Source organism: Uloborus diversus, chromosome 1 (assembly GCF_026930045.1).
Source record: "Uloborus diversus isolate 005 chromosome 1, Udiv.v.3.1, whole genome shotgun sequence".
Taxonomy (NCBI): domain Eukaryota; kingdom Metazoa; phylum Arthropoda; class Arachnida; order Araneae; family Uloboridae; genus Uloborus; species Uloborus diversus.
Window position 1 is genome coordinate 121,370,794 of NC_072731.1, and position 26,311 is coordinate 121,397,104.

General features: G+C 33.0%; 1 protein-coding gene across 1 annotated transcript in view; it reads right to left on the bottom strand.

Moving 5' to 3' along the window:
• Positions 1–282: 282 nt before the first annotated feature.
• Positions 283–26,311, bottom strand: part of LOC129234603 (uncharacterized) — a 331,524-nt gene continuing 305,495 nt past the window's right edge. Inside the window, exons 10-11 of the mRNA XM_054868634.1 lie at positions 12,133–12,318; positions 283–1,254 (exon numbers count right to left, since the gene is read on the bottom strand). Of these exons, the coding sequence (XP_054724609.1) occupies positions 1,166–1,254; positions 12,133–12,318 (275 nt within the window). The 3' untranslated portion in view covers positions 283–1,165. The remainder of the gene's footprint in view (positions 1,255–12,132; positions 12,319–26,311) is intronic.

Below are 26,311 nucleotides of genomic sequence, written 5' to 3' on the forward strand. Positions count from 1 at the left end.
CTAGAATATTTTTCCGATCGATTATCCATTATCAGAGACCAGCAAAAATTGAAAAGTAAATTTTGTCCATGGGTACAGCAGCTTCCCCTACTTTTCATTTCACATTTAACTCATTTTTGAAAAAAAAATCTTCCAAACAGCTTAGAAAATTCTGTTTAGTAAAATAGCACATTTTAATTACTTAATGTTCAAATGTGTGCATTTATTTTGACTGTTAACAACTATATGGAAGCATTTTTTTATTTATCAAAACAGTTTTAGAAATTTAAAGATATAACCACATTTTTGGGTGTAATTTTCTTTTTAATTTCAAAAGAAACATTAAGAAATATATTCAAGTAACAACATAACTTCAATTTTTCATACATTTTTTCCTGAAACAAAGAACAGTTTTGCTAATGTCAAATTACAGCTCCTTATAACATCAAGTTGAAGTAATAGTAATATGTCATTTTGTTTCCCTTAAAGGACACGAGCTTCTCAACGTGGAAGTATAACAGCAAGTTTGAAATCGTCGTCACCTTTCCTGGTGACAAAAATGCGTTGTTAATCTAACATTAAAAAAAGGTAAGATAAAAATGTTACTTTTAAAAGTTGAAACCATTCAATAATTTTGAAAAAAAATTCTTGAGCTATCCAAACAGCTTACCGCAAAATATTTACCCTATTTTACATTTAAAAATAAATCAGTAGGAAGCTTTTTGGTTGTTGTAGTCTCTGGATGCGAGATGAAGAACGATCATGCCACTAAACAAAATCGAGTTCTCTGACGTTCTAGTAACAAAGAAAAAAAAAAAAAAAAAAACAGCATAAACTAATATCACGCTTGTAAAAGCATTTATAACGATGTGAAACAAGATGTACACATTCATCAACTCGCATTACCGTCAAACTGTAAAGTATACACAAAAGAAAGTAAAGTAGTCCAGCGAAAAATACGGTGAAATTTAAACAATTTCTACAACAAATTGGCACCACAGAATAACATGTATACAACGTATGAGGACAGATATGGTTAATTTACATTGAGTGCTTGTAATTCATATATCCTTAGTCTTGCTTTTTGGCGCAGGACAACTCTTCATTTGGCAAAGTTTGTACCATATTTCCGATGAACACCAGAAATCACATGAATTGAACTCCACTGTGTATTTGCAGTCCGGGTTTAAGTGATTCGTAACAAGGTTACCATGACGATAAAAGAAGTCACGCAATGATAAGGATAGAGCGCTCTGCCGAAACTTGCACTTTGCACTGCAAATGATAAATAAAAGTTAATTTTCAAAGAATAAAAACACTGAAACGAAAAAAACTGAATAAATACATTTGAGGCAGTGAGAAGTGAAAGTATGCCAAAATTAAAAATTTAGAGATAATTAGCACAAATGATAGGATAACTTCTCCTCTGTTTTGAGGCAAGAGATAATACTACGTAGTAACCCTGGTACGTACTGCTATACAGCATGTTTTGCAAAATATTTCAAATGAAAGCCTACCTAAGACCGCAATTTTAAACGTGCTTCAGTCAGAGCTTGAAAATGTCCACTAACATCCCTTTGCTTCTCACTCACTCATTTGAAAGAATGAACATTTTGATGAATCATTTTAAAACATTTGGTTTACGTACCGGTATTCACAAAATGTAAAACGTAGATTTTGTGAACATTGGTACATAAAACAACTATAATTATTACGGCAAACCTTTGGTTTCTTCGAAAATGTTATAACACACAGTAAACATTTCTTCGAAAACAAATATTTGACACTCGAACTGTACTTAAAATAAACAATTAAAATAAAAAATATAGTTTGGTTTACTTATATATTTCTGTGCTGATGCAATCAGAAGTTATAAAACAAAAGCATGCTTTGAAAGAAAAGTCAAACTCGTTGTTAGTTTTAAAATGTATTCAATTTTGAAAATTTTATTTATATATACTCCCTGCCAAAAGATAAGAATGGAAAGAAAAATATTAATTTCTGGTAGCCAATCTGAATTGGAAAAGCTATCATTTGCTGCAGAGGAAGTGATAGATTTACCATCTCGCAAATGTACCAACACTGTAAAAACGATTCAGAAACGTTCCTGTAAAATAATAGGCAGCTGATGTGCCTAATTTCTTCCAACTTCTCTTGGAAAAACCAGGAACGTTTTCCGCTAAAAGTCAGTAATCTTTCTGAAATTAACCTTGAAACTTTCTGAAGAAGTGCGAAATCTCCCCTGTTAAAGCCAGCCATGTCTGTAGAACCTTCTAGAAAAATTAAGTAGGTTTAGTGTTATTGACTAGAACCTTCCTGATATACCAAGAAGGCGCCATAAAAATCAGAGCGAATACGGCCAAAGCTATGCAAGAAGGAACCAAACATATCTCTGGTCTGCAATCCCTGCCTTGCAAAGCTGTAGCTATCCATTGACTTTTTCGCTCTCATTATGAGCTTAGTCAACCTGGACAGGCCGTAAGCAACCTTAGGCCGATACACTTAATAAACACGCTCATTCAATCATTAAACTGGTCGCTAAAAATATATTCCACAACAGTGAATAATCTGCACGCGTGCAACTTGTAGTGATTCAGGAAACTTTTTTGTGAAGATACTTGTTTTTACGGGGAAATAGTCGAAAACGTGGGAAATCCCGAGACGTTCCATGGAAATAACCAGTAACGTTTCGGAATTTTTTTTACAGTGAACTGTGAGAAGCCCCAATGACATAAGGGTCCCGAAAGGGATCCAAAACTGAATGAGAAGGATTTTTACGTTAAACAAAGAGATTCTTAAATGCCCTGTAATGTGTCCCTAAATTTGTAAATCTGCCACTGAGCAGAAGTAAAGTGAGTGGTGCTTATCGTTTAAAAGTGAGTACATTTTTGTGTAAAATATCGGTAGAAAATTTAATATCAATTTAAAAATGCAAGAGTGCGCAGCAACAACAACAAGAAAGTGATGCAGTAAAAGTCTTCAGTTATTTCAGTAGATTAGTTTTATACTGAGAATATTTGCACTCTTATGTAATCCTTGAAATTAGATTTTTTATTTTGAATTGTTTATCTGAAAATGTTATTAGTTTAAGAAACTTACTGTATTTTACTTAAATTTTTTCAACAAAGGTGAGAGGCAAACATTCACTTGAAGTATGCAGCAATTATCAAACAAGCTCAAAACTGACAGTTGCATTTATTCTAAAGAATGAATGCTTACAACTTAAAGTGTTCCTTTTTTGGGATCGCAAAATTTTTTGTGTTATTCTTTTCCAGATCATCTTCTGAAGAGTCCATTTTCAAAAAAAAAAAAAAAAAAGGACAGTCACGGGACTGCCAACAGACCTGAAAACTTAAAACTACAAAAAATATAAATAAATAAATAAATAAATAAATAAAATTTACAAAAAAAAAAAAAAAATGGCATTTTGTGCGCGCACGTGAGAGTGAGGTGTGTGTTTAATTTTCATTTAAAAATAATTGTAGTTTCAAAAAGTAAAATTTTATTATTTGTAGATTCAAAATATCAGCTACAGCCTAGTTTTTACGTTTATCAACAATCCGAGCATCAATCATAAACATTTTGGTTGGTCTACTTCAGTTTGTTTATATAAAGTAAATATTGATATGCAAATATAGGAAACATTTGAAATGAAATTCTTAATTTGTGTTACTCAGTTTCACATGCATAAAAATAATAAACAATACACATACTGAACTTTCCATGCAACCAATTAACTGTATTACCCCTCTTTAGCCGACATGCAGTGAGATTGATCAGCATGTCGCAAAAATCGAATTTTGAGGCATGCCAGATGATTCGGGGTTCATTTCAAAATAAATAAATAAATAAATAAAATACATCTTAAAAAATGTGATTTAAATTTTAAAAAATGCGAGCTTTATTTATTTTTCAAATTCATAAATATGATTCATACTAAATATCATGATTTTTTTACACCCTGATCCTCATCATTATTATCATTACATTTCAAAACTGATGCTATAGGTTTATGGTAAATAAAATAGGAAACAAAAAACTTTGATTCGAATCTATTTAAATATATTTTAGAGACTGCATTCAACCGTAGTTTTCTATACCGTTGTGCTAAGATTGCAATCATTTGACATCGTTACATTAAATTCTCCATTTAAAACTTCAATCAATGTAGATTTTTATCATCTGCAAAGTTGATGTTGAAATCCCCACTCAAAATCATTGGCAAATCATCAAAGTTTTTCCCAATTTTATTTTGAAGTAAAGCAAAAGCATCTTTAGACTTAATAAATAAATTTACGTACAGAAATTATCGTATTGCTCTTGAAAACTTATCCGGTGAAATATAAACCGCAACCATTTCAATTAGCTGTCCAGTAGGGTGGGCCGAAAAAACTTTTTTTTGGAAATCTGTTTTTGGATAGTGCGGAAAAGTTGCTATATGGACCCGTTATTACCCATAAAAAATTTCGCTAAATTTGTTTAATATTTAGCCGGCGCTATTTGACCTTGAAAAACTGAAAAAAAGGACAAAAATGCACTTTTTTCAAAAAAAAAAAAAAAAAAAAAAAGAGGGGGGGGGGCAAAAATAAAAGTTTGGAGCTAGTTTCAACAAGCATTAGAAGTATCTGTCAGTGCATTAGTTGAAATCCTCAAAGATTTTTATACATTTCGTAGAATATTTAGCTACGCTCCTTTAAGACTGAAACATTGGCAAAATGAAAAAAAAAAAAAAATAAATAAAAGTAGTTTCGAAATAAGTAAGTACTGAAATGTTACGCAATACGTTACCTAGAACAAACAGTGAAAATTCAATCAATTTTATGCGACATTTGTACGCCAATTTTAAAAAATGCACACACTCAAATAAAAAATAGTTACATAAGATGCTAATTTTTTAATCTTTGGTTCCAGTAGTTTCTTCGGGATAATAAACGGCGCTCAACTACTTCTATTATTCCTAAGATTATTTTATAACTATTTTATATATATTTGACAAATAGAGCCCTTGAGTATTAAAAAAATGTGAATCCTCTGAAGTCCTTTAAACTGATTAATGAATTGAACGCAAGTATCCTTCATTAAGAAATGCTGTAATTCTACACCTCCACAGCTGAGAGTTAAGCAATTAAAGGGGTCCTCTCTTGCGTCCAATGTCCACAATGAGTTGCCACTGAGGCATCTTATACTGGAATTGGACGGTTGCACAAAGTGGCCACATTCATATTCTGGAGCTATCGAACAACTTCTTAGAGATAGTAAAAAAATCCGGTGGTCAAATTTGATAAAATTGACTGCAATCTTCTGGTTTTGGACATGGAAGATATAAAAAATTTAAGTATTGAACAACAATATTTGTATAGAATCTGTCTTGCCGTAAAAGATGGCCAGTTGTCCTTCAAGCGTGGCTGACAGTAGCCGAGGCAAACTCAGTCAGTCATGGGCGATGGCTGACAACTGCAAACCATTTGTTAGACTTGTATATAGGCACTCCAACTCCATCAGAAAATCTTACAATACTTGTAAAGTATGTAATGTTAGTTTATGCTCCAATGTGGTTTGAAATAAAAATAAAACCGAACTGCCAGTACGGCGCCCAACATGTTTGGAAAATGATTTCTCTTGGAAGGCAGTTTCCAGACAACGTTAAGGAGATAATTTTCAAAGTTCTCTCAAGTAATGCATATTTCGCTCATCCTGAACAGCTACTGTTGACAATGTTGTTTGACTCAAGAAAATACATTCGGGAATTAGCTGTTAGGCGCATTCTGAACTCTAGAAATAAGAAGACGAAGAGCTCGGATGGTGTACGATTTTTTGAGCGTCCTAAACTCAATTTTGAAGCCGTTGATTTAGTTGATTGGGCAAACTGTGTTGTAACAGAGCCAACTCTTACAATGCGTCAAAAAGACCAACAATGGAAAGAAATGTGCAAAGAACATTCTACAGAGTTTACTTTCGAGAAATTTCCCTGTCACACGCAAGCTGTGAAACGTTGTGTGAAACTAATAACCGAAGCTGCAATAAAAGTTCGTGGTGAAACTGCACGAGATGGATACATTCGTGCCAAACTTCAAGCTAGGAAAGAACTTCCATCATTTGATAACAAGGGACAATATTATTCCAAAAAATAATATTCATTATGCATGAGGTATTATAAATCAAATTTGAAGATTTCTTTTTTAAAATTTTATTATCTATATATATGTAATTCTAGAAAATGTATGATACTATTACGTGATAATAATTACTATGATTAATAGTGCTATTTAATTAATTAGTCTATGATTTAATTTTGAAAAATAATTTTCACATTGGTTTTTAAAGAAATTCAATATTTTTTCATTTTTCTCCAATTTTTAATGTCGGAAAGGAACGGTTAAATGCTCATTAAAATCAATGAAATATTTTATGGGCTCGAACTGGCTCATTATATAACATTTTCGGTGCATTCCAGCAAAATATTTGGAATTTAGTTTTTTAAAAAAAATTTCGACAAAAATTCATTTTTCTCTTTTTTTGCGGTTTTTCAATGTCAAATAGCGCCGGCTAGATATTTTTTAATATCCAAGAAATTTTTTGTGAGTGCTAACTAGCTCACTACGCAACTTTTGCGCGCTATCCAAAAATTGATTTCGAAAAAAAATTTTTTTCGGCTTATTTCGGCCCACCCTACTGTCCAGTTTTATAGTGGCAACGGCAAACACAATGTCTCACCGATTTCAGAAACATTGTTTTCTCTCATCTCAAAAAATACCCAGCGAGCCTTGATAAGTTTTCACTTAAAATATTATACTAGGGTGAGGATCGAACGCACGATCGGCATTTTGTTCAGTTTTTGAGATTGACGCGTTGCTGATAGCGCCACTGAGCCTCATAATCTTAACGAAAAATCACTCGTAAAGGAGCAGAGAAGCCGCGCATGCGCTGTATTCCAAATGTTGGTGAGGTGACGGTTTTCGGTGTCGCGAATGGATGATTTTTCGCCACCACCAAAAGTTTTCACTTAAAAAAAGCCCTTATCGGACCCACTGCGCATATCGTGGGTTCAGTGTATATCGTCTTCTCAAAGCAACATTAAGACATCAAAGCCTGAAAGTAACAGTAAGATACCCTACAGTTTTTCTGAGGCTATGATAATGAAGAAGTCTAAAAAAGCAAACCTTGTACGTAAAAAGCAGTTCATACTACAATACTTTAAATAAAAATAAAATAAAATAGGTTCCTGCCGTTGCAATTGAACGTAATCAGCTGTAACATTAAGGAATCCTTTTCTATAAATAACTTGTAATCATCCCCTACACCCATAAAAGCAACTGACGTAGTATTTCGTAATTAAAAGAATTAACGAAATAATGGTCGATGGGGCTGAAGTCAGGAAAATCAATAAGTTCAAATAGTTTCTTTGACAGCTGATAGTTTCATATTTCTAGCTTTTTTTCGTCAGCAAAACTATGTCACTGCATTTTCACATGAAAAAACGTGGAGTGTTTGTTTTTGATTTTTGGAACGTCATTAGATTTCAAGTCATATTTTAAAAATAAAACCTGACGTTTTCTAAAGAACAAAACTCACAAACTAACCTAAATATTTTTCTGCAATGTCGAAAGTAAATTTAGGGCAATGAACTAACTTTTCACGTATAGTTTAAACGCATTTTCTTTCCATGCAGAGCAATTACTGTTTTCTGAATATACGCATCTACCTGTTTCGTTATTTGAAGTAAAAAGTAGAGAATATTTTTTTTAGAAGAATCACGTCAGTATTCAAATGTTAAAAAATAGCTGAAAATCGATTGGGTAACGGCACCAGTAACAGACATGCTTAAGGCTAACTCAATTTTCTGAGCATTTTAATGTATTTAGATTTTTAAAACTATATTTCTGTCATGCAACTACATCTTATCTAACGTTTGGCTGCTTCTTTATCCTCTGAATCAGTTAATTCTATTTTATTTGCTCAATTTCGAAAAAAGATTTGACCTCAGTAACAGACACCGAAAATTCTGATGATACTCAGTAACAGATAGGATGAGGAAAAGATGAATCATGGACAGAATTTACCTTTTCTATTCAAAATGTGCAAAAAATCTTTATTTTTAGATCTAAAACCTTATTAAATTCAAATGAACATGAAACACAGGCAGACCTCGTGGTAGCTGCTCATAACCTTCCACCACTGCCGATTGGCTTATTAAATTCATTCTGATAACACTAGATGGTTGCACCGTATTCATGGGTCGAAGCAACATCAGGTTTACCCGCCAAAAATTCTTATTATTTTAATATAAACTTATACTGTGTTACTATTATCGTTACCCTATTTCTTAATCTTTCGTTTTAGAATGAATTGCAAAGCGTGCACACCATTGAGAAGGAATAGATGGAGAGAGTGCAACTCTACTATCCCGATACGGCAACAGTACCATGTGACTTGGGGAGCAATTTCGAGTTGACCGTAACCGCTGAAGAAGTTTTCATTAGCTGAAACCATGCATGATAACAACCTTTAACTGTAGAAGGGAAAAATTAGATTTATAGTAATAGTGTAGTATTCTAGCATTGTAAACTGTGAGGAAAAAGCCACACCAGGAGGCCCAGTTACTTTTCCCTAGCATGTACGAATGTTTTTTACTTCTAAATAAAGAAAAAGTAACATTTATATGCATTCAACGAGTACATATTCCACAGTTGCTTATAATTTTTAAATTCTTGTACTTATTTTATCTATAAAAGTTATAAAACATTGTATATCTTGAGTGGAAATAACATTTTAGTTAAATAAAAACACTTTTTACTTAACTAGTAATTATTTTAACTGCTCTTAAGCATTTTGTGTAAATTTGCTTTGTTGGCGAGTATCTTCTCGCCAAGCTCCTGTGAACAGCAGATGCGCAAAAATAAAGATTTGCTATTTTTATGTTTCAATTTAAATACTAGTATGCCTGCGTATGGAATCATTTACAATACATATGAATCCATAAATTTTCAGTCAATAACTGAATGCTTTAAACTATTTGTACATGCCCGTCATTTCAGGGAATAAACATCAAAATACATGAAAAATGCAGTTACATTATATTTTAAAATCCGGAAAGAAGTGGGGAGGGGGAGTTTGAATGATAGGCCTGTATTTGTATCCGTTATTTATTTATTTATTTATTATTATGCGGTAAAGGAGTTGGAGTCAGAGTTGCTCTGATTTGTAGCCCCGACTTCATGATAAGCGCCGTCGCGTTGTCTGAAAAATATTTAATGCCAAAAGAGCGATTGCGTGCCAAAACGCGACAACTTCCTAGCCAAACAAATCACCTGACCTGGGAAACATTGGGTCCCAAGCTTATTTCACTGAGACATTTGCTATGGCTCCCTCCTTTGGTATTCCTTCTCGATGGTGCACACATTACACAGCTCCATATTTAATAGTTATTTCTTCAATAAACGTACACTTAGAACAATAACAGGCAAGAAAGTTAAGACGTCATTATCTTTATACATAAACGGCTACTTCTGTATGTAGGTTCGGGTTAATCTTCAAATCTACTGGACTGATTTTAACCATTTTTTTCACCATAGATAGCTACATTATCAGGGAGCAACTTAGGCTATAATTTATTCCTAAAAATCTTAGTTTAAAAACGTTAGGATGGAAAACAGTAAATGTCATGTAATTTCCCCATTAAATGATTAAATATAAAACCTATTGTTACGAAAATTCGTTGCCTTACAGCAACAATATTAAAAGTAATCATAATGAAAATTTTGAATCAAGGCTTCTCTGGAGCATGTATGACGTTTATTGCTTTCTTAGGAATTGTATCCTCAGCGATTGAACGCAGCGATTGCCTACTTGGTGATGTTTTGGTAGTTTAAGTTAAATTTGGTAGTTTAACCCTAACTCCAGTGGATTAAACATTAACTCCAGTAGATAGTGATCATTGTTGAGCATTTTCAAATTTCTTTATTCCACCTAAAATGACACCCTTACCAGTAAAAACAGTTAAGTCACCACATCGAGTTCAGTCTTGTCACGATAAAGCATTTCCCTGCATGTTAAGCATTATAAAAACATATTATCAAGTTATCATGCCGTAGCGCGGAGTTTCATTGTTGAAACACGCGGATAACTTTATCATTGGCTATTATTTATATGAGGATGCCTACTTCTGTATGTATGTATGTCCGAGGTAATAAAAGTAGCGATTGTTTCTCACAATTCTTACTGACCCAAGCAACGCCGGGTATTTTTGTTAGTTACTCAATAATCGTCAAGTCGAAGACGAGCAAACTTTATGCGTGTGGAAAACACACAGCCAGAATGGTTTAAAATATTCATAAACATTCTTCAAGAAAGGTAAATTATGTCTGATTGCTTTAAAAGGATCACTAAATTTTGAAATTTGAAAATTTACTAAAATTTGTATAAAGCTGCGGAAAAAACAAGGCATTGAGAACTTATTTTTGCAATTTGTGAATACACTAAAACAGCCTGAATACCTTTGGTTACCTTTTTTCTCTCTCGCTCAAAAAAAAAAAAAAAATAAATAAATAAATAAATAAATAAATAAATAAATAAATAAATAAAATAAAGTAAAATAAAATAAAATAAACATAAAGTGTAAAGGAGTGAAGACACAGTGAATAGAAAAATTGCAAGTCTTGCAAAGTAATTTATTTCAAATCCAAAACAGTGAATAAAATTTTAAATGGTAAAGTTATATACAGATAAGTAAAATTAAATACATGTTCAGTTTCGAATTTCTTACAACTGCGCAGTCTTGTGGAAAAAAGAATGGAAAGTATTTAGCAAAAAAATTTAAAAAATATATATTTTTGTAAATTTTAGAAATTAATAAGAAAGAGGGGGGTTCTTTAAAGGTTAAAATTTAATACTGAGTTTTTATGCTACAGCTTTACTTTCTCAGATTACAACTCAAGATCTGACTGTGTAGACAAAAAGCAGTTCCGACTGTGCTTTTTGCAACAATACAAAGAAAGAGGGAAGGAAAATTTATCATTCATTTGCTCAGTATAGATGAAATATATGTCCTCAACTAATTACTTCTATGAACAACCGTTATTTCTTATTGAAGAAAACATGATGAATTTTGGTGGGAAGAAACTTTTTCAATTGGAAATTTTTTTATAAAAATAATTCAGAAAGTATGGAAGGATCCTTTTCCATCTGTCACTGAACTTCCTTATCTTTTCGCCTTTCACCTCTCACTAAATGCAAAAGCAATCCGACTAATTATTTTCAACTGTTTGTTATTTTTCCGCTCATAGCGTTGCACAAATGAGATAAGGGTACATTAAATTGCCATTAAATTGTTCATTGGGTGCAGGGGCGTAGCTAAGGGGGGGTTTTGGGGACAACCCCCCCCCCCCGAAACGTTAGTCTCAAAAAAAAAAAGAGAAGAAGAAGAGAGAAGAGAAAGAAAAAAAAAAGAAGAAAAGGAAAAAAATTCCAAGCGATTATATATATATATATATATATATATATATATATATATATATATATATATATATAAAAGAAGTAACCCCCCCCCCGAAAGTCGGGTCTAGCTACGCCACTGATTGTGTGCTTTTTTCCCAGAAAATTGTTGAAACCCCCCAAATTGTTCTTTTTGAAAAAAGAATTGTTCTTTTTGAAAAAAGAACAATTTGACAGCTGAGAGTTTAGGGTAATCAAAAATGGAGCGTTATACGATACAATAACGCGCTTTCATTATTGAACAATTGTTTCAAAAATAATGAAAGTTGAGGCTGGTCAAGCAGTTACTGTTATTGGCGCTCGGTATCGCAACACGGTAATGCACGGGTGGTTGTGGGCTTGTTGACATAGACCTTTTAATTCAAATAACCCCATAAGAAGAAATTTAAAAATGTTAAATCACACGATCTAGGGTGCCAATTCTGATCACCGAAATGAGAGAGTACGCGACTAGGAAATGCCTTATGCAGTAATTGAAATGTTTCGCTCTCTCTAGCTGTATGGTACAATAACACCCCATTTTTACTAACCCTAAACTCTCAACTGTCAAATTGTTCTTTTTTCATGGCTGCCAACAATTTATGGGAAAAATGGTGGCAAATTCAAATCTTGCGTTAATTTTGGGACACCCTTTACATATAAAAAAAATAACTAAGGAATTACTTGTAAAGTATACAATGGAGCTTTTCTGTGTTGTATCTTCCCCTTCATTTACACTGTTGTTGTCGGAAAATTGTTCGGTTTCTGTGATGGGGTCTTCGTTGGGACCGGAAGTGACGTTAAAACGTGCCTCTGGTATGGTTTCAGAATATTCCACCAAAGCGTGATGTTTTTTCTCAACATCAACCCCTTAAAAAATAAAGAGAAATATTTTAAAGACAATATAGAATCACCACGCTTCAATTAAACTATTTTTTATTTAGTTACTTAATTTTTTGTATGTACAATGCCTTTCCCGACAGAACTTCAAATATGTCCATTACTTTGAAAACCTTTTTCGAAGAACTATAAAGCTTTTTTAACTGTTTGTATTTAACGAAAAGGGTAACTTCGCCACCTTTAAATCAAACAAGATGCAAAATTTCACAATTTGTAAAATGATTCATGGCAAAGAAAGCAATGACAAATCTTCTCTTAGCAAAAGCCACGTCGAGAATGAAATTTTTACTCGTTCTATTGAGAAGCACTAAGAAGCTAAGTTTAATGAAGCAGTCAAAGAAAACAGTCCTTAAATTATGAATGGTTTCAATTTTGAAACTAAAATACAAACAGCAAATCGATGAAAAGAATCTTGCGGTGTGAGAATAAATTACTAGCCGCTTGACAATGCTTTGAAACTAGTGACTTTTTGTTCAAGCTATTCATTCTAACTTCCGGGAAACAAAATTTAAAATTTCTTTCTGAACAAATTATTTTCCCATCTTTATAGTGTATTTTTTCTATTTTAAATTCAAAATATTAGACTAGGATAAATAACTAGTTATGGGTTTAAGCAGTTTTTTACTTCCTTTCACAAAAAAAGGAAATATTGTATTCGCAAAAAGAATTCACTCAAAAATCGACCTTAATTTCCATTTTACTCACCCTCGAATGAATATTGAGTTTTTTTTTCCGACTCGACAACACGTGGATAAGTGCCTAAGAACGGATAGACACGCGAAATATCCATAATGATGATTCCCGAGTTAATTACAACGAATTTTCTCGTGACGTCTGTATGTACGTATGTATGATGTACGTATGTGCGGATGTGCGTATGTATGTCACATAACTCAAGAATGGTAAGTCCTAGGAAGTTAAAATTTGGTACGTAGAATCCTAGTGGGGTCTAGTTGTGCAACTTTCCTTTTGCTTGCATTCGGGTGTTTCTAAAGGGGTCTTTTTGCCCCTTTTTGGGAGGAAATCATCGTTAATTTCTTTGTAAACTCAAGTGGTGTTATAATTTTGGCGGACACTAGGCGATATATCGTCAGTCTTTTGAACTTGGCGACAAATTTGGCGTTTTTTTTAAAAATCAATTTGGCCCCTGTTGGTTTAAATTTAGAGAGTAAACTATTGAATTACATTAAAATTGCCAGTAATGGGGAAATTACATTAAATTGGAGTAAAAGGAAGTCATGTGATGCACACATCAGCTCGTTTTTAAAATAAAATTTGAATATAAATATAGTAAGATAAATAAATACCTTTTGTGCTGAATAGTAAAGTCAGACCAAACAACGTAAGTAGAAGCACAAATTTGTAAATTTACAGCAGACACGTTGTTTCGGCGTTACAGGGAACGCCTTTTTCAATGCAAAAATAATGAGCTTATGGATGAAAAGACATCCGACAAAAGCCAAGAGCAGATAAGCATGCAGCTTAAAAGATAAAAACAGCGGATTAGCCAAACACCAATGACAAAGTTATAAACCTTTCAGGAACCAATAGGAATGCAAGCAAAGGTCAGGAGCTTTCGCTTAGGTACGAACCCAGAAAGAAAGAATTCAATTGGACAAGGATTAAGCCGAAGCTTAAACAAAAAGAAAAGAAATTGTCAGTAACCGTGAACCGCAAGAAAGGAAAAGCAGAATGGAAAACCATGAAATAAGATAAACAGAAACAAAAAATATTCGAAAAAAAGGAAAAATAAAGATAAATAGAAGAAACATTGGGGGGGGGGGGGTGTGTCAATCAAGACAAAAAGGGCAAAAATAAACAAAGGAAGATAGATAAAAAATGAGTGGAAAAAAAAAAGAGGGGTGGGGAATGGGGGAAAGGACAGTATTAAAGATATGGGAGCCAAATGTTAGAAAAATATGGAACTGCACTACGATCGTTAACTAAGTTAGAACTGTTCCTCAAAATAATGAAAGGATTCCCAAAAGTCAAGATCTGATGAATTGGGGCATTTTTGGATAATCTGAAAAGAGTTAAAATCAAAAGAGTGATTCGAATCCCAACAATGTTGAGCAATACTAGACTTATTTAATTGTTGTTTTTTCACATTAATTTTGATGCTCTTTCAAGCGAATTTTTAAAGCACGCCGAGTCTGTCCAATATAGGCAAGTTTACAACTACAATTAATTCTATAAATTCCACAACAATTAAGAGGGTGAATAGGATCTTTAAGAGAAGAGAATGAAAGTTTATTAATAGGAGAGAACACCAACTGGAATTGGAAACGTTTTAGAATCTTAGCAACCTGATAGCTTACAGATGGAAAGAATGGCAAAACAACCAAATTCTTTCTGATGAAGGTTCGGTTAAGAACATTAGTTTGGGATTTATTTGAAAGTTTTTTATAAAATGGAATCAATCAAAGTTGGCGGATAGTCTCTATCAATTGCCACAGCTTTAAGATAATTAAGTTCCACTTTAAGAAGTTCCGGACGAAGAACAAATATTAATTGCGCGATAAACAAAAAGAATTAAAAGCAAAATATTTTTGATTTGGAGGATGAGAACGATAGTCTATGAGGAGGTAAAGAGACAGCAAAAGGTTTTGCGATAAACAGTAGTTTCAAAACCAATTTCTGTACGAGAAACAAGTACATCAAGAAATGAAATGCAATTATTCCGTTCTTTTCTCACAAGAAAAACTGAATATGAGGATCAATGGAGTTTAAAATAGATAAAACCTCATCACTCTCAAACTGATTCAAGTTCATTAGAACAAAACAATCATCAACATACCGAACATAAAATTGGAACTGCAGTTTTTGGAACAGCTTAACCTCAAAATAATGCATGTAAATTAATAAACTTTCATTCTCTTCTCTTAAAGATCCTATTCACCCTCTTAATTGTTGTGGAATTTATAGAATTAATTGTAGTTGTAAACTTGCCTATATTGGACAGACTCGGCGTGCTTTAAAAATTCGCTTGAAAGAGCATCAAAATTATGTGAAAAAACAACAATTAAATAAGTCTAGTATTGCTCAACATTGTTGGGATTCGAATCACTCTTTTGATTTTAACTCTTTTCAGATTATCCAAAAATGCCCCAATTCATCAGATCTTGACTTTTGGGAATCCTTTCATATTTTGAGGAACAGTTCTAACTTAGTTAACGATCGTAGTGCAGTTCCATATTTTTCTAACATTTGGCTCCCATATCTTTAATACTGTCCTTTCCCCATTCCCCCACCCCTCTTTTTTTTTCCACTCATTTTTATCTATCTTCCTTTGTTTATTTTTGCCTTTTTGTCTTGATTGACACCCCCCCCCCCAATTTTCTTCTATTTATCTTTATTTTTCCTTTTTTCGAATATTTTTTGTTTCTGTTTATCTTATTTCATGGTTTTCCATTCTGCTTTTCCTTTCTTGCGGTTCACGGTTACTGACAATTTCTTTTCTTTTTGTTTAAGCTTCGGCTTAATCCTTGTCCAATTGAATTCTTTCTTTCTGGGTTCGTACCTAAGCGAAAGCTCCTGACCTTTGCTTGCATTCCTATTGGTTCCTGAAAGGTTTATAACTTTGTCATTGGTGTTTGGCTAATCCGCTGTTTTTATCTTTTAAGCTGCATGCTTATCTGCTCTTGGCTTTTGTCGGATGTCTTTTCATCCATAAGCTCATTATTTTTGCATTGAAAAAGGCGTTCCCTGTAACGCCGAAACACGTGTCTGCTGTAATTTACAAATTTGTGCTTCTACTTACGTTGTTTGGTGTGACTTTAATAAATATAGTAGTTCAATTTCATGTAAAAAACAAATTGTTACGGTTTTATAACTTTTATAGCTGAGAAATTGTCAACAATGATATATATATATATATATATATATATATATATATATATATATATATATATATATATTTTATTAGGGTGGTCCTTATTTATATGGGAAAATTTTTTTTTCGGAATTCACCAAGTGACGCCCCCTAGTTTTGTGACACTATAGTAAAAAGTAACGTGTGCAAAATTTGAACTCGATAGGTCAATAACAACACGTGCCCCTAGGCCGTTGAACTTGAACACTTTTGATAATTTTCTCACAAATCTTCCGAGTTTTTACTTCAGACCCAGTACATCTTTTCTCCTAGGTTTGCAAAATATTTTCACAGTGAGGTAGCACTAAAATTAACCCTTTTAATTACTTTATATTATCAAAAGATTTTACTTTGAATAAGAATGAAATAATGCTTTAGAAACTTTACCTTAATCGTACGAGTAATCAATGTATCTCAATCGTGCGCATTTTTTCCCGATAGTTTAAGTGTCTGTAAAATACTAAATTGCTTTTGTTACTCATATTTGGTAAATTGATTGTGAAATTCTTCGATTAATTGTGCTCCTCTTTCAGTTGTGTCATTCACAACTTTCAGCATTTTAACGGTATCTCTTCCCTTTAAATAACTTCTTTCATTTTGCCATGAATCAGGATCAAATAGGAAAACATCTTTTGGTGTTTGTAACTTATCAAACAGTTTTATTGACTTGTAATTGATTCTATAAAGAGGAAGATCTTTACCAGGAAAGTATTCCAAATCAACTACTGTTATTTGAATTTTTTTATACAGTCGTCACACACGTCTTCCTATTCAGCAAGCATTTTTGGACAAAGCTACTAGTTCATCCCCTAAGTACCATAAGTGATTTATGAATTTTTCAATCACTGCTTCTGCTGCATGTTTGTCATCATTTTGTACGCTGCAGGTTTTTTTAGACACTAGACTTTATATTAATTTAAAAGGCTTAGAATGGGTTGCTGCGAAAAACTATATCTTCATACAACATTTAACTGTAAAACAGCATTTACGGGCAATCTTTTCATGTAGTGTCAATTTAAATTGCTTCCTAAATATATAAATTTTTAAACAAGAAATTTCTTTTGCCACCCCTCTGGGTCAGGGATAAGCTCCAGGTTGCCGAAAACATATCCCTGTAGGAGGGAGGACTTCACCAAGAAATATTATTACACGTTATGAGAATTCTCTGTAATATTTCTTAATTCCGCTTTCTATAAACAATAATGTGTCATCAAATTCTTCTTTTAAAATTTAAGTGGTGTGTGCAATTTTTGAATTTTGAAGCGCTTAAATAATAGAATATCGAGTCTAGAACTAAGAAAGGCAAGAACTTCTTTTAAGACACTCTGCAGTACGATTTCAAGTGCATGATGATAGCAATACAAATGCAATATATCACTGTTCAGCTTTTGCTCTGAAAAATTACATGCACAATTTATACGGCCGGTATTGTAAGCCGCTGTATAAAACACTACAGGTTGAACAGTTAACAATAAAGAGCAATCATCTAAGATATCACATGTACAACTGAAGAAATATCTCAGAAATTCTGAGCAGCTGTTCAACATTGGAACCTGAAGCTATCATGGTAAGCCTATCGGCGTTTTTTTCCAGTTACATTTGAATGTAGCTTTGTATCTCAGGGAATAACTAAAAAATCTAAATTTAAATTCATGAAATGTGGTTTTACCTCTCGAAGATTTTCTCTTGCTCTCTTAAGGGATGTACGATTGATCATAAGGTTATTTGGATTTAAATTTACCTCATCTACATAGGCTGTTAATAAATGAGCAGCATCTTTGTCCCTAATATGGTTTTTGTCCAACATTAATGAAATGCGAGCAGATCTCAATAGTTTTCAAGCTTTTTTGCGTTGTGATAGACCAGATATAGAAAAAAAGGTTCAACAAGTTAGGATAGACACCCATTTCGGTTACTAAATCTTGTGAATTGCAAGAGGAATTTGATGGTAATAAAGGACTATGTACTGAAATAGAAGTCAGTTTAAGGTATAGATTTTTACATTATTCCGATCTGTAATTTTTTTAAATTTATATTTTAAATATGGAAAACAGAGTTTATTTATATGGTAGGGTAATCGAGGATTTTTCAAAATTTAAATTATAAGAATGCATAAACATTTAAGCATATAACTAAAGAACAGCGAATTAAAATATAATTGTCATTACTTATATTTATAGCATGGAAACCTAGTGACCCTATTTGCCACACCTATTACAAACACAGAAAATATTCTAAATCAACACTCCCAAAGCCTGGAGGAGGCAATTTGTTATCAAAAATCATTCTAATTACCTTTAGAATCCCTTGTGTCCATCTTGGTGGAAAGAAATGTTCCCTGCCGCTTGGTTTGAAACGAGCGCGAATAGCGGTATGCCTGTCCCAAGGCCATTGGTGTATATGTACCCTATGTAATATGTAAAATTTTACAGAATGAAAGTGAGAGAATGGTTGGTCTGGAAGTAGCAACATCTATTGAGGTTCAAAATTACTTTAAATATGAAACCTAGGAATATTTTTACATAAAAATAAGAAAATCTGCAATTTTTTCTTTAAAACTCAAAAAAGGGGGCCCTAGGGACACGTGTTAATATTCATGGATTGACTTAAAATTTTGCATGGATCATTTATTTGTATAATGGAACAAATTGAGGGGGCGTCGTGTAAAATATCTACAACTTCAAAAATAAGGACCACCCTAATATATATATATATATATATATATATATATATATATATATATATATATACATATATATATATATATATATATATATATATATATATATATATATATATATATATATATACTGTTAAAAATTTACGGTAATTGTTACTGGCATCCATGTTGCCAGTAACTATTACCGTAAAAATCAAATGTTACTGTAAAATTTTACGGTTTCCTCGGTAGGCCACAGCAACCAGTTGGCGCTGGGATCGCTTATTTCTCCGGTATAAATTACCGTAAAAATCAGCGATGCGTCGGCGATGCAATTTTACAGTAACAATTACCAGAAAATCTTCCTGAATTTTTAACAGTGATATATATATATATATATATATATATATATATATATATATATATATATATATATATATATATATATATATATATATATTAATTTCTATATACAGTGGCTTGTCTAGCATGGGTGACACCCGGGATGGTAATTTTTGGAGTCCCCCCCTCGAAACGCAAAATAATAATAATAATAATAATGTCTATGTAAACATGAAATTCGTCCAATTTAAGAAATAAACTACTTTTATCAATCAACACTTTTTAGCCTACTTTCCCAGTAAAAGTCAAAGAAAGACGAAAAAAGCATGAAAGAAGACAGGGTAATGACACCAGTAACAGACAAGGGTCCAGTAACGGACAGTCGTAAGTTTGGATTTAAATAATAAGAATTTTAGGCTGATATAACTGATGTTACTGTGACCGATGAATACAGTGCACCCATCTAGTGTTATCAGAATGAATTTTATGAGCCAGTTGGTCTTTACAAGGCAGTGAACTCGGGGTGTTGTTGATTCTCATCCCCGAGATCCGCAGAGCTAGATCAGATCCATGAATCCATTCACCCTGAGGGAGTCCAAGACCTGAAAAGGATCACCAAACAGGTCCCGTCTGGTGAGCCCCAAACAGGATAAAATGTGGACAGGAGAGGCCTGTGCAAATGAACACTTAGCGCAAAGTTCGAACTGTGTAATACCATTCACAACAGTCATTGTTGATAAATGTCCACTCAAGAGACGGGTGAGAGCAATTTGGTTTTGTCTGCAGTAGTCCCGTGTAAGAGAGCCACCAGGCTGCCGGCTTTGATACAAATCATGCACCGGCGTGGCTTTTCAAATGGCCATGTTCGCTGCCTTTTGTTTAGAGAAAGACTCCATGAAAGTGAGAGAGGGGTACAGGAACAATGGTCTCACCAACACCAGCTCTTGCTAAAGCGTCAGCCATTTCGTTACCAGCGACATCGATATGGGACGGGATCCACAGAAAGTGAATCTGGTGAAAAGGGGAAAGACGTTTTAGGATCTTGAGAATCTTCCCACTAGTGTCATCCCTTACATTATGCCAGTTGGCAAAGTTCTGGATAGCAATTCTGCTATCCGTACAGATCTAGATATCATTCAACTGTGGGAGTTACAAGAGGGAGTTCAGATTTTCTAAATTGCTATAAGCTTGCTTCGGAAAACTGAACAAAAGTTTGGATTTCTTCTCTGGATCTTAATTTCAAGACCCCGAAAACGAATGCATATGCCACTGCCAGCACCATCATCATTAAGGGTACTCGGAGGCACTCGGGGTACATTACACTGTTATAACCAGAGGTGCCAGCTGGGTGCGATTTCCCGCCGTAGGGTGCAAAGAAGGAGCCACAGGGTGCCACGGTGCCATAAAGGTTAGGAAATATTGTTCCGATATCTTTTAGCACCTCAGTGGATGAAAGAAGGTAATGAAGGGCCATCAGCCCACGCAGTAGCCAATAGCGAATCTTTTCCTCCGCAAAGGTGCCTCGCTCGCACATGCGCTGTGCACTCCGGCATAAGTTCAATTCAGCCACATTAATGGCGGACGACGATGCTGCAACGTAGTTGTTGGTACATTAAATTTTCACATTGAAAAAACAACGAAACTGGATTAAAATTCCACATTTCTGGGACAAACCTTCAACACCTTGCGTAAGTACAGGCATACATTGCGTAAGTAATGTATCATGGTGTAACATTTAAGGCTTTCCAACAGGCTTTTAGTGTTTTCAGAGTTGTGTTTCAACAAAGTAAACTGAGTACTGCTTATTGTTTATAGTTAACCGTTTTAACATAGTGATGTATGGCCTTTTTTTTATCACGTGTACTAATATATGGTGTTCATTGCTTGTCACGTCTGCGGTCTCACGGATTTTCCCCAAAATTATTTATTGTTAGCAATACGAAATAATTAATAAGTAACGGGATGAAAATTCAATGATGTAACTAACTGCTACAGCAGATACACTAAATGTCTTTATCTTCTCAATAAAATAACTGCGTAGACGTAGCGAAGAAAAAAAAGCTTTGAAAAGAAATCTCTCTGTGTGTATCATGCCATGACTCATTACGTGAAAATATTTCATTGGTGTTATTTCAAAAACCGAATGCAGTGTCCAGACGCGTTTATTTTTTTTTTCTCTCTCTAATTTTTGTTTCCAATGCTTTTCATTATGTAGGATGCTAAAAATTTGTTTTGATTTTTAATGTCAAAAAAGTTTCTATTTAACAAAGAAAAAAAAAGGTGTTTTTTTTAGATTACTTATGTTCAAATAGAATATTCAAATGTCGAACTATATAATACGTGTTACTCTTGATTAAAATATTTTGAACGTTTATGAAACGCCTGCATTTTATGAAACGATTTGATTTTTCCGTGATTGTAATATAACTGAATATTTTTCGCTGTGCTTGTAAATTATCCATAAATGCCTACACTCTTATCTTTTAGTATCATGCTATAGTAAATGTCAATATCATTTAAAACTACTGAGCAATCCAAGGATTCTTATGAGAGTTAGAACTCAGATAGAGGAATTGAAGCCATGAACACTTCTATATTATGTTGGAAAGTCTGAAATGTGATCAAATGCCTTAATGACAAGTTTTAATACAAAATGAATTCAATGTGAAAAAAGTACCAAGACTTTGTCTATCATAAACCAAAACAATAAATAGAACACAATAATATTCAAAAACGCACACAATAGGGGGGACGAGGAAGAGGATCTACTGTAGAAATCAAGAGGGTGCCATTTTCTCTCCGAAGGTTCCTTCTTTTCCCCCGCGCTGCCTGTCTTTTAAAAGGTGCCCATTTTTCGCCCTAGTAAGAGGTGCCATTCCGGCTCCGTATTGGGTGTCGCTGGTGAACAAGCGTTTTACCCCTGAAAGATGCCAAACGCAACCTGTTGTTTTAACAGTGTACTTAAGCCAAAAGGTTTTAACACATTAGTAGTCAATAATGCTGGCAATTGTTTCCTTTTTTTTTTTGCTCATAATGAGCAACTCCATCCATATTTTGTTATTGATCCCCATTCAAGTATGGTTGCAGATGATATGCATAAAGAGCTGTCTGATTGTGAAAAAAAAAAATAAAACCTTGAAATGACATTCGGGACAGACAAATGATTCATAATTCTTCTAATAAAAATATACCATGTTCAGATATTAATTTGCCAATTTCTAATAACAATGTACCAGGTTGTAGTATTAGTTCACCTAATTCTAATAATAATGTGCGTAAATCCTGAACGTACTGTATATGATAATGTTACTGATATACCAAATGAAAATTTCGATACTAAAATTACTGTTAGGAGATACCCTTTGAGAACTCAGTTTAAAGAGCCTGTTAAGAAGACTCAGTTACAATACGCGTCACCATTAGAGCAAAATAAAAATTACGCTCCCCTTCCCGAAAAAATAGAGATTTAGTAAACCATTCATTTCGCATAGCAAAAATTAAAATCCCACTCCAACCCGTAGACCAAAAGAAAAAAAAAAGGGCAGTTATGCGACTTTCGACAGAAGTGAACAAATTAAAACTATAAAATAAATATGGTATGTTTGTTCGCGCGCGCGTGTTTGTGTGTGAGTGTGGTGGGTTTAGTTTTCATTTAAAATTAATTGTAGTTTCAAAACTTAAAATTTTATAATTTGTAGATTCAAAATATCAGCTACAGTCTGGGTTTTACGTTTATCAGCAATCCGAGCATCAATTATAAACATTTTGGTTGGTTTATTTCAGTTTAAAGTAAATATTAATGCAAATATAGGAAATATTTGAATATGAGTTCTTACTTTTTGAGTACTTCACTTGAGTTCTTCACTTTTCCACGCCATAAAAATTATAAGCAATACACATACTGAACTTTCCACGTAATCAATTTACTGTATTACCGCTCTTTACCCGACATGCCGAAATGCCGTGAGAATGACCAGCATGCCGGGAAATTCGAATTTTAAGGCATGCCAAATAATTTGGGGTTCATTAAAAAATGATTAAAATAAAAAAATGCAGTTTTTTAATTTTTTTTTTCAAATTTATACATATCATTCATTTTTAATATCATGATTTTTTTACGTCCTGATCATCATCATTATTATTATTACATTTCAAAACTGATACTATAGGTTTATGGTAAATAAATTAGGAAGCAAAAAACTTTGATTCGAATCTCTTTAAATATCTCTTAAAGACTGCATCAAAACTGCAGTTTTATATCTCATTGTGTTAAAATTGCAATCGTTGGACATCGTTAAATTCAATTCTTCATTAAAAAAATTCAAATAATGGCAGATTTTTATCATCTGCAAAGTTGATGTTGAAATTCCCACTCAAAATTTTTGGCAAATCATCAAAACTCTTCTCAAATTTATCTTGAAGTAATGCAAAAACGTCTTTAGATTAAATAAATAATTCTTCATACAGAAATGATCGTATTGTGCTTCAAAAATTATCCGGTGAAATATTAGCCGAAAGCATTACAATTAGCTGTCCATTTTTCTGAGTCATCATCACATTCTTCCAGGGGCGGGGGGAGGGGGGTTGCAAAGTCTATGCAAAAAACTTCACACACATATTATACTATGTACAGCTACAAGTAGGTAACTTTAGTTCAGTTTTTTTTATAACCCTTCGAGCTGGACAACAACTTCACATTCCCTCAAAATCGTGTGAAAATATGAAGATTTGGTTTAAATGCCACTCAACTACTGCTTCTAAACTTCATTCAATTCGAAGTATTTATGTCGTCTTAAGGGGGTCCGGGACACATTTTGAAAAAATTTTTATTAAATACTTTAGAGGTTTGAAATTTTTTGCACTGATTCAACATCTATTTAATAAGCAAAATCATTACATAAATACTAATAAAAAAATTTTTCATTTAAATTTAATTTGTTTTTTTAAAAAAATGGGGTTGCTTTAAATTATTATAACTCAAAGTATTCTTGGTCAATTTTCAATTTTTTTTCAAAAAACTATGTACAAACATCTAAGCTTTAATTTTTATTCGGCAATTTTAAAAATATTGGTTTAATAAAAAATTAAAAATAATATTTGAAGAAAAATTTCGAAAAATTCGAAGATACTTTTTTCAAAAAAATCATATTTTTTGCAGTAAACGTTTTTTTTTTTCAAGTTCGCCGAATAAAAATTAAAGTAAACTGTTTGAAAAAGGTATGCTCCAAATTTCATTACTTTATCTTTATCCTGACTTATAAGAGTTTGAATGCAAGAAATCGGGAAAAATTGAATCATGGAGAAAAACCCGTTTAAAATTGTAAAGTTAAATACACATTAGTTAGGTGCATGCAACAAAAATAATTATTTCTTTGGTTCTAATTAAGATAGAAACAAGATTCAAACGTCCTTTTAAACAGATGAACGGAGTAATTTTTCAAATGATAAAAAAAGTTGCAAAATTTGACGATTTTTGTGTCCCGGAAGAACATAGATTTTCAGCTAAGGTGGAACATATTATCACTTCCAAATTTGCAGTTAGGTAATCCGTTCGTCCTGCCTTGTTCAGCCGACGACATAAATCCAGGCTCTATTGTCCAATTTTACATGTTTTAAGACATTGCAAATTTATCACTTACGAACAAACCTCCTTCTTCGTCCAAATAGCATTTCAAATACTTGTAAAAGCCTGGAATAATTAAAATCCTTTTCATCTGCCACCAAGGGCGCCCATATGCAAAAATGTAAGGGGGGGGGGGCTCAGATATTTTCCTTATGGTTTAGCAGGATATTTTCCCTATAGAAACCGATTTCAGTACATATTATAACTATTAAAATTTGACGTTTTTAATAACTTATTCAATAATTGCTGTAGAAGAAATGTTTTTACATTTTTGCAAAGATAAAAGTACTAAAAGCAAGGAAGTTCTAATTTCAAAGGGGGGCTTGAGCCCCCCCCCCATATTGGCGCCCTTGTCTGCCATAACATTGTGTGCGTGAAGACTTGGGACCAGTTTTTACTCAAATGCAGAAACTGGAAGGAGATATAAAATTGGAGAAGCAGAAAGCAACCTAGCAAAGCATTGTCAAGAAGAAGTATATAACGGTTAAGTCAAGTTTGACTGCATGGATAACTTGTATAATTATTTTATGTAATTTACTCATTGTACATCACGTTAAATGAATTTTTCATTTTTCTAATGTTGTATTATCAGCATGATTATGACACATTAGGGAAAACATATTTGACTTTCAATTGATGGCAATTGATTTTTGGCCACACGGAGTAACATTAAAGTTTAAATTATGCCTGATCCCAGAGTTGTCCCAACATGAAACTTGGCACAAATGAAGAAAATAATAGTCTATACAAAATATTTTTTTTTTTTTTTCAAATTTCTAAAATTATAACTTTTGGAAATACTCAAGGTCAAAGATCAATTCAAATGACCTTTAAAATGAAAAATTGTTAAATTATGCATGATCCCAGTGTTGTCCCAACATGAAACTTAGCACAAATAAAGAAAATAATAGGGTATACAAAATATATTTTTTTCAAACTTTTAAAATTAAAACTTTTGGAAACACTCAAGGTCAAAGGTCAATTCAAATGACCTTCAAAATGAAAAATTGTATTTTTGTATCATTTAATATATCCTTTTAAAGCTCTTAATGTAAACTTTCAAAATATATAAAGTTCAAGTTTCTAACTGTATTTGTTCCAGAGTTATGGTCAGGTTTTTTTAAGTATGAGCCGACGGAGCAAAACATCAAAATTTCGACCCCTTATATCTAAAAAACTACAACAGCTAGAGGGTCATTTTTTTTCATACCACTTAGTAAATGGGTATGAACTTGCAAAAATATTGTTATAATCTGTGTGCACTCACTTTTTAGCTGTGTGTACTGTCAACGGTAGTTTGTTTATGCACCTTGGCTAAATATTTAGGTTATTCTGTTTAATCCTTCCTTTTTTAAAAAATTCTGCCGACTTGAGTCCCTTATTTGCTTGGATTAATAAGATATGTCTGTATTTACAGCATGTAATAATAATTTAAAGTTCATGTCCAAGAACATGAATGCGAAAGTCC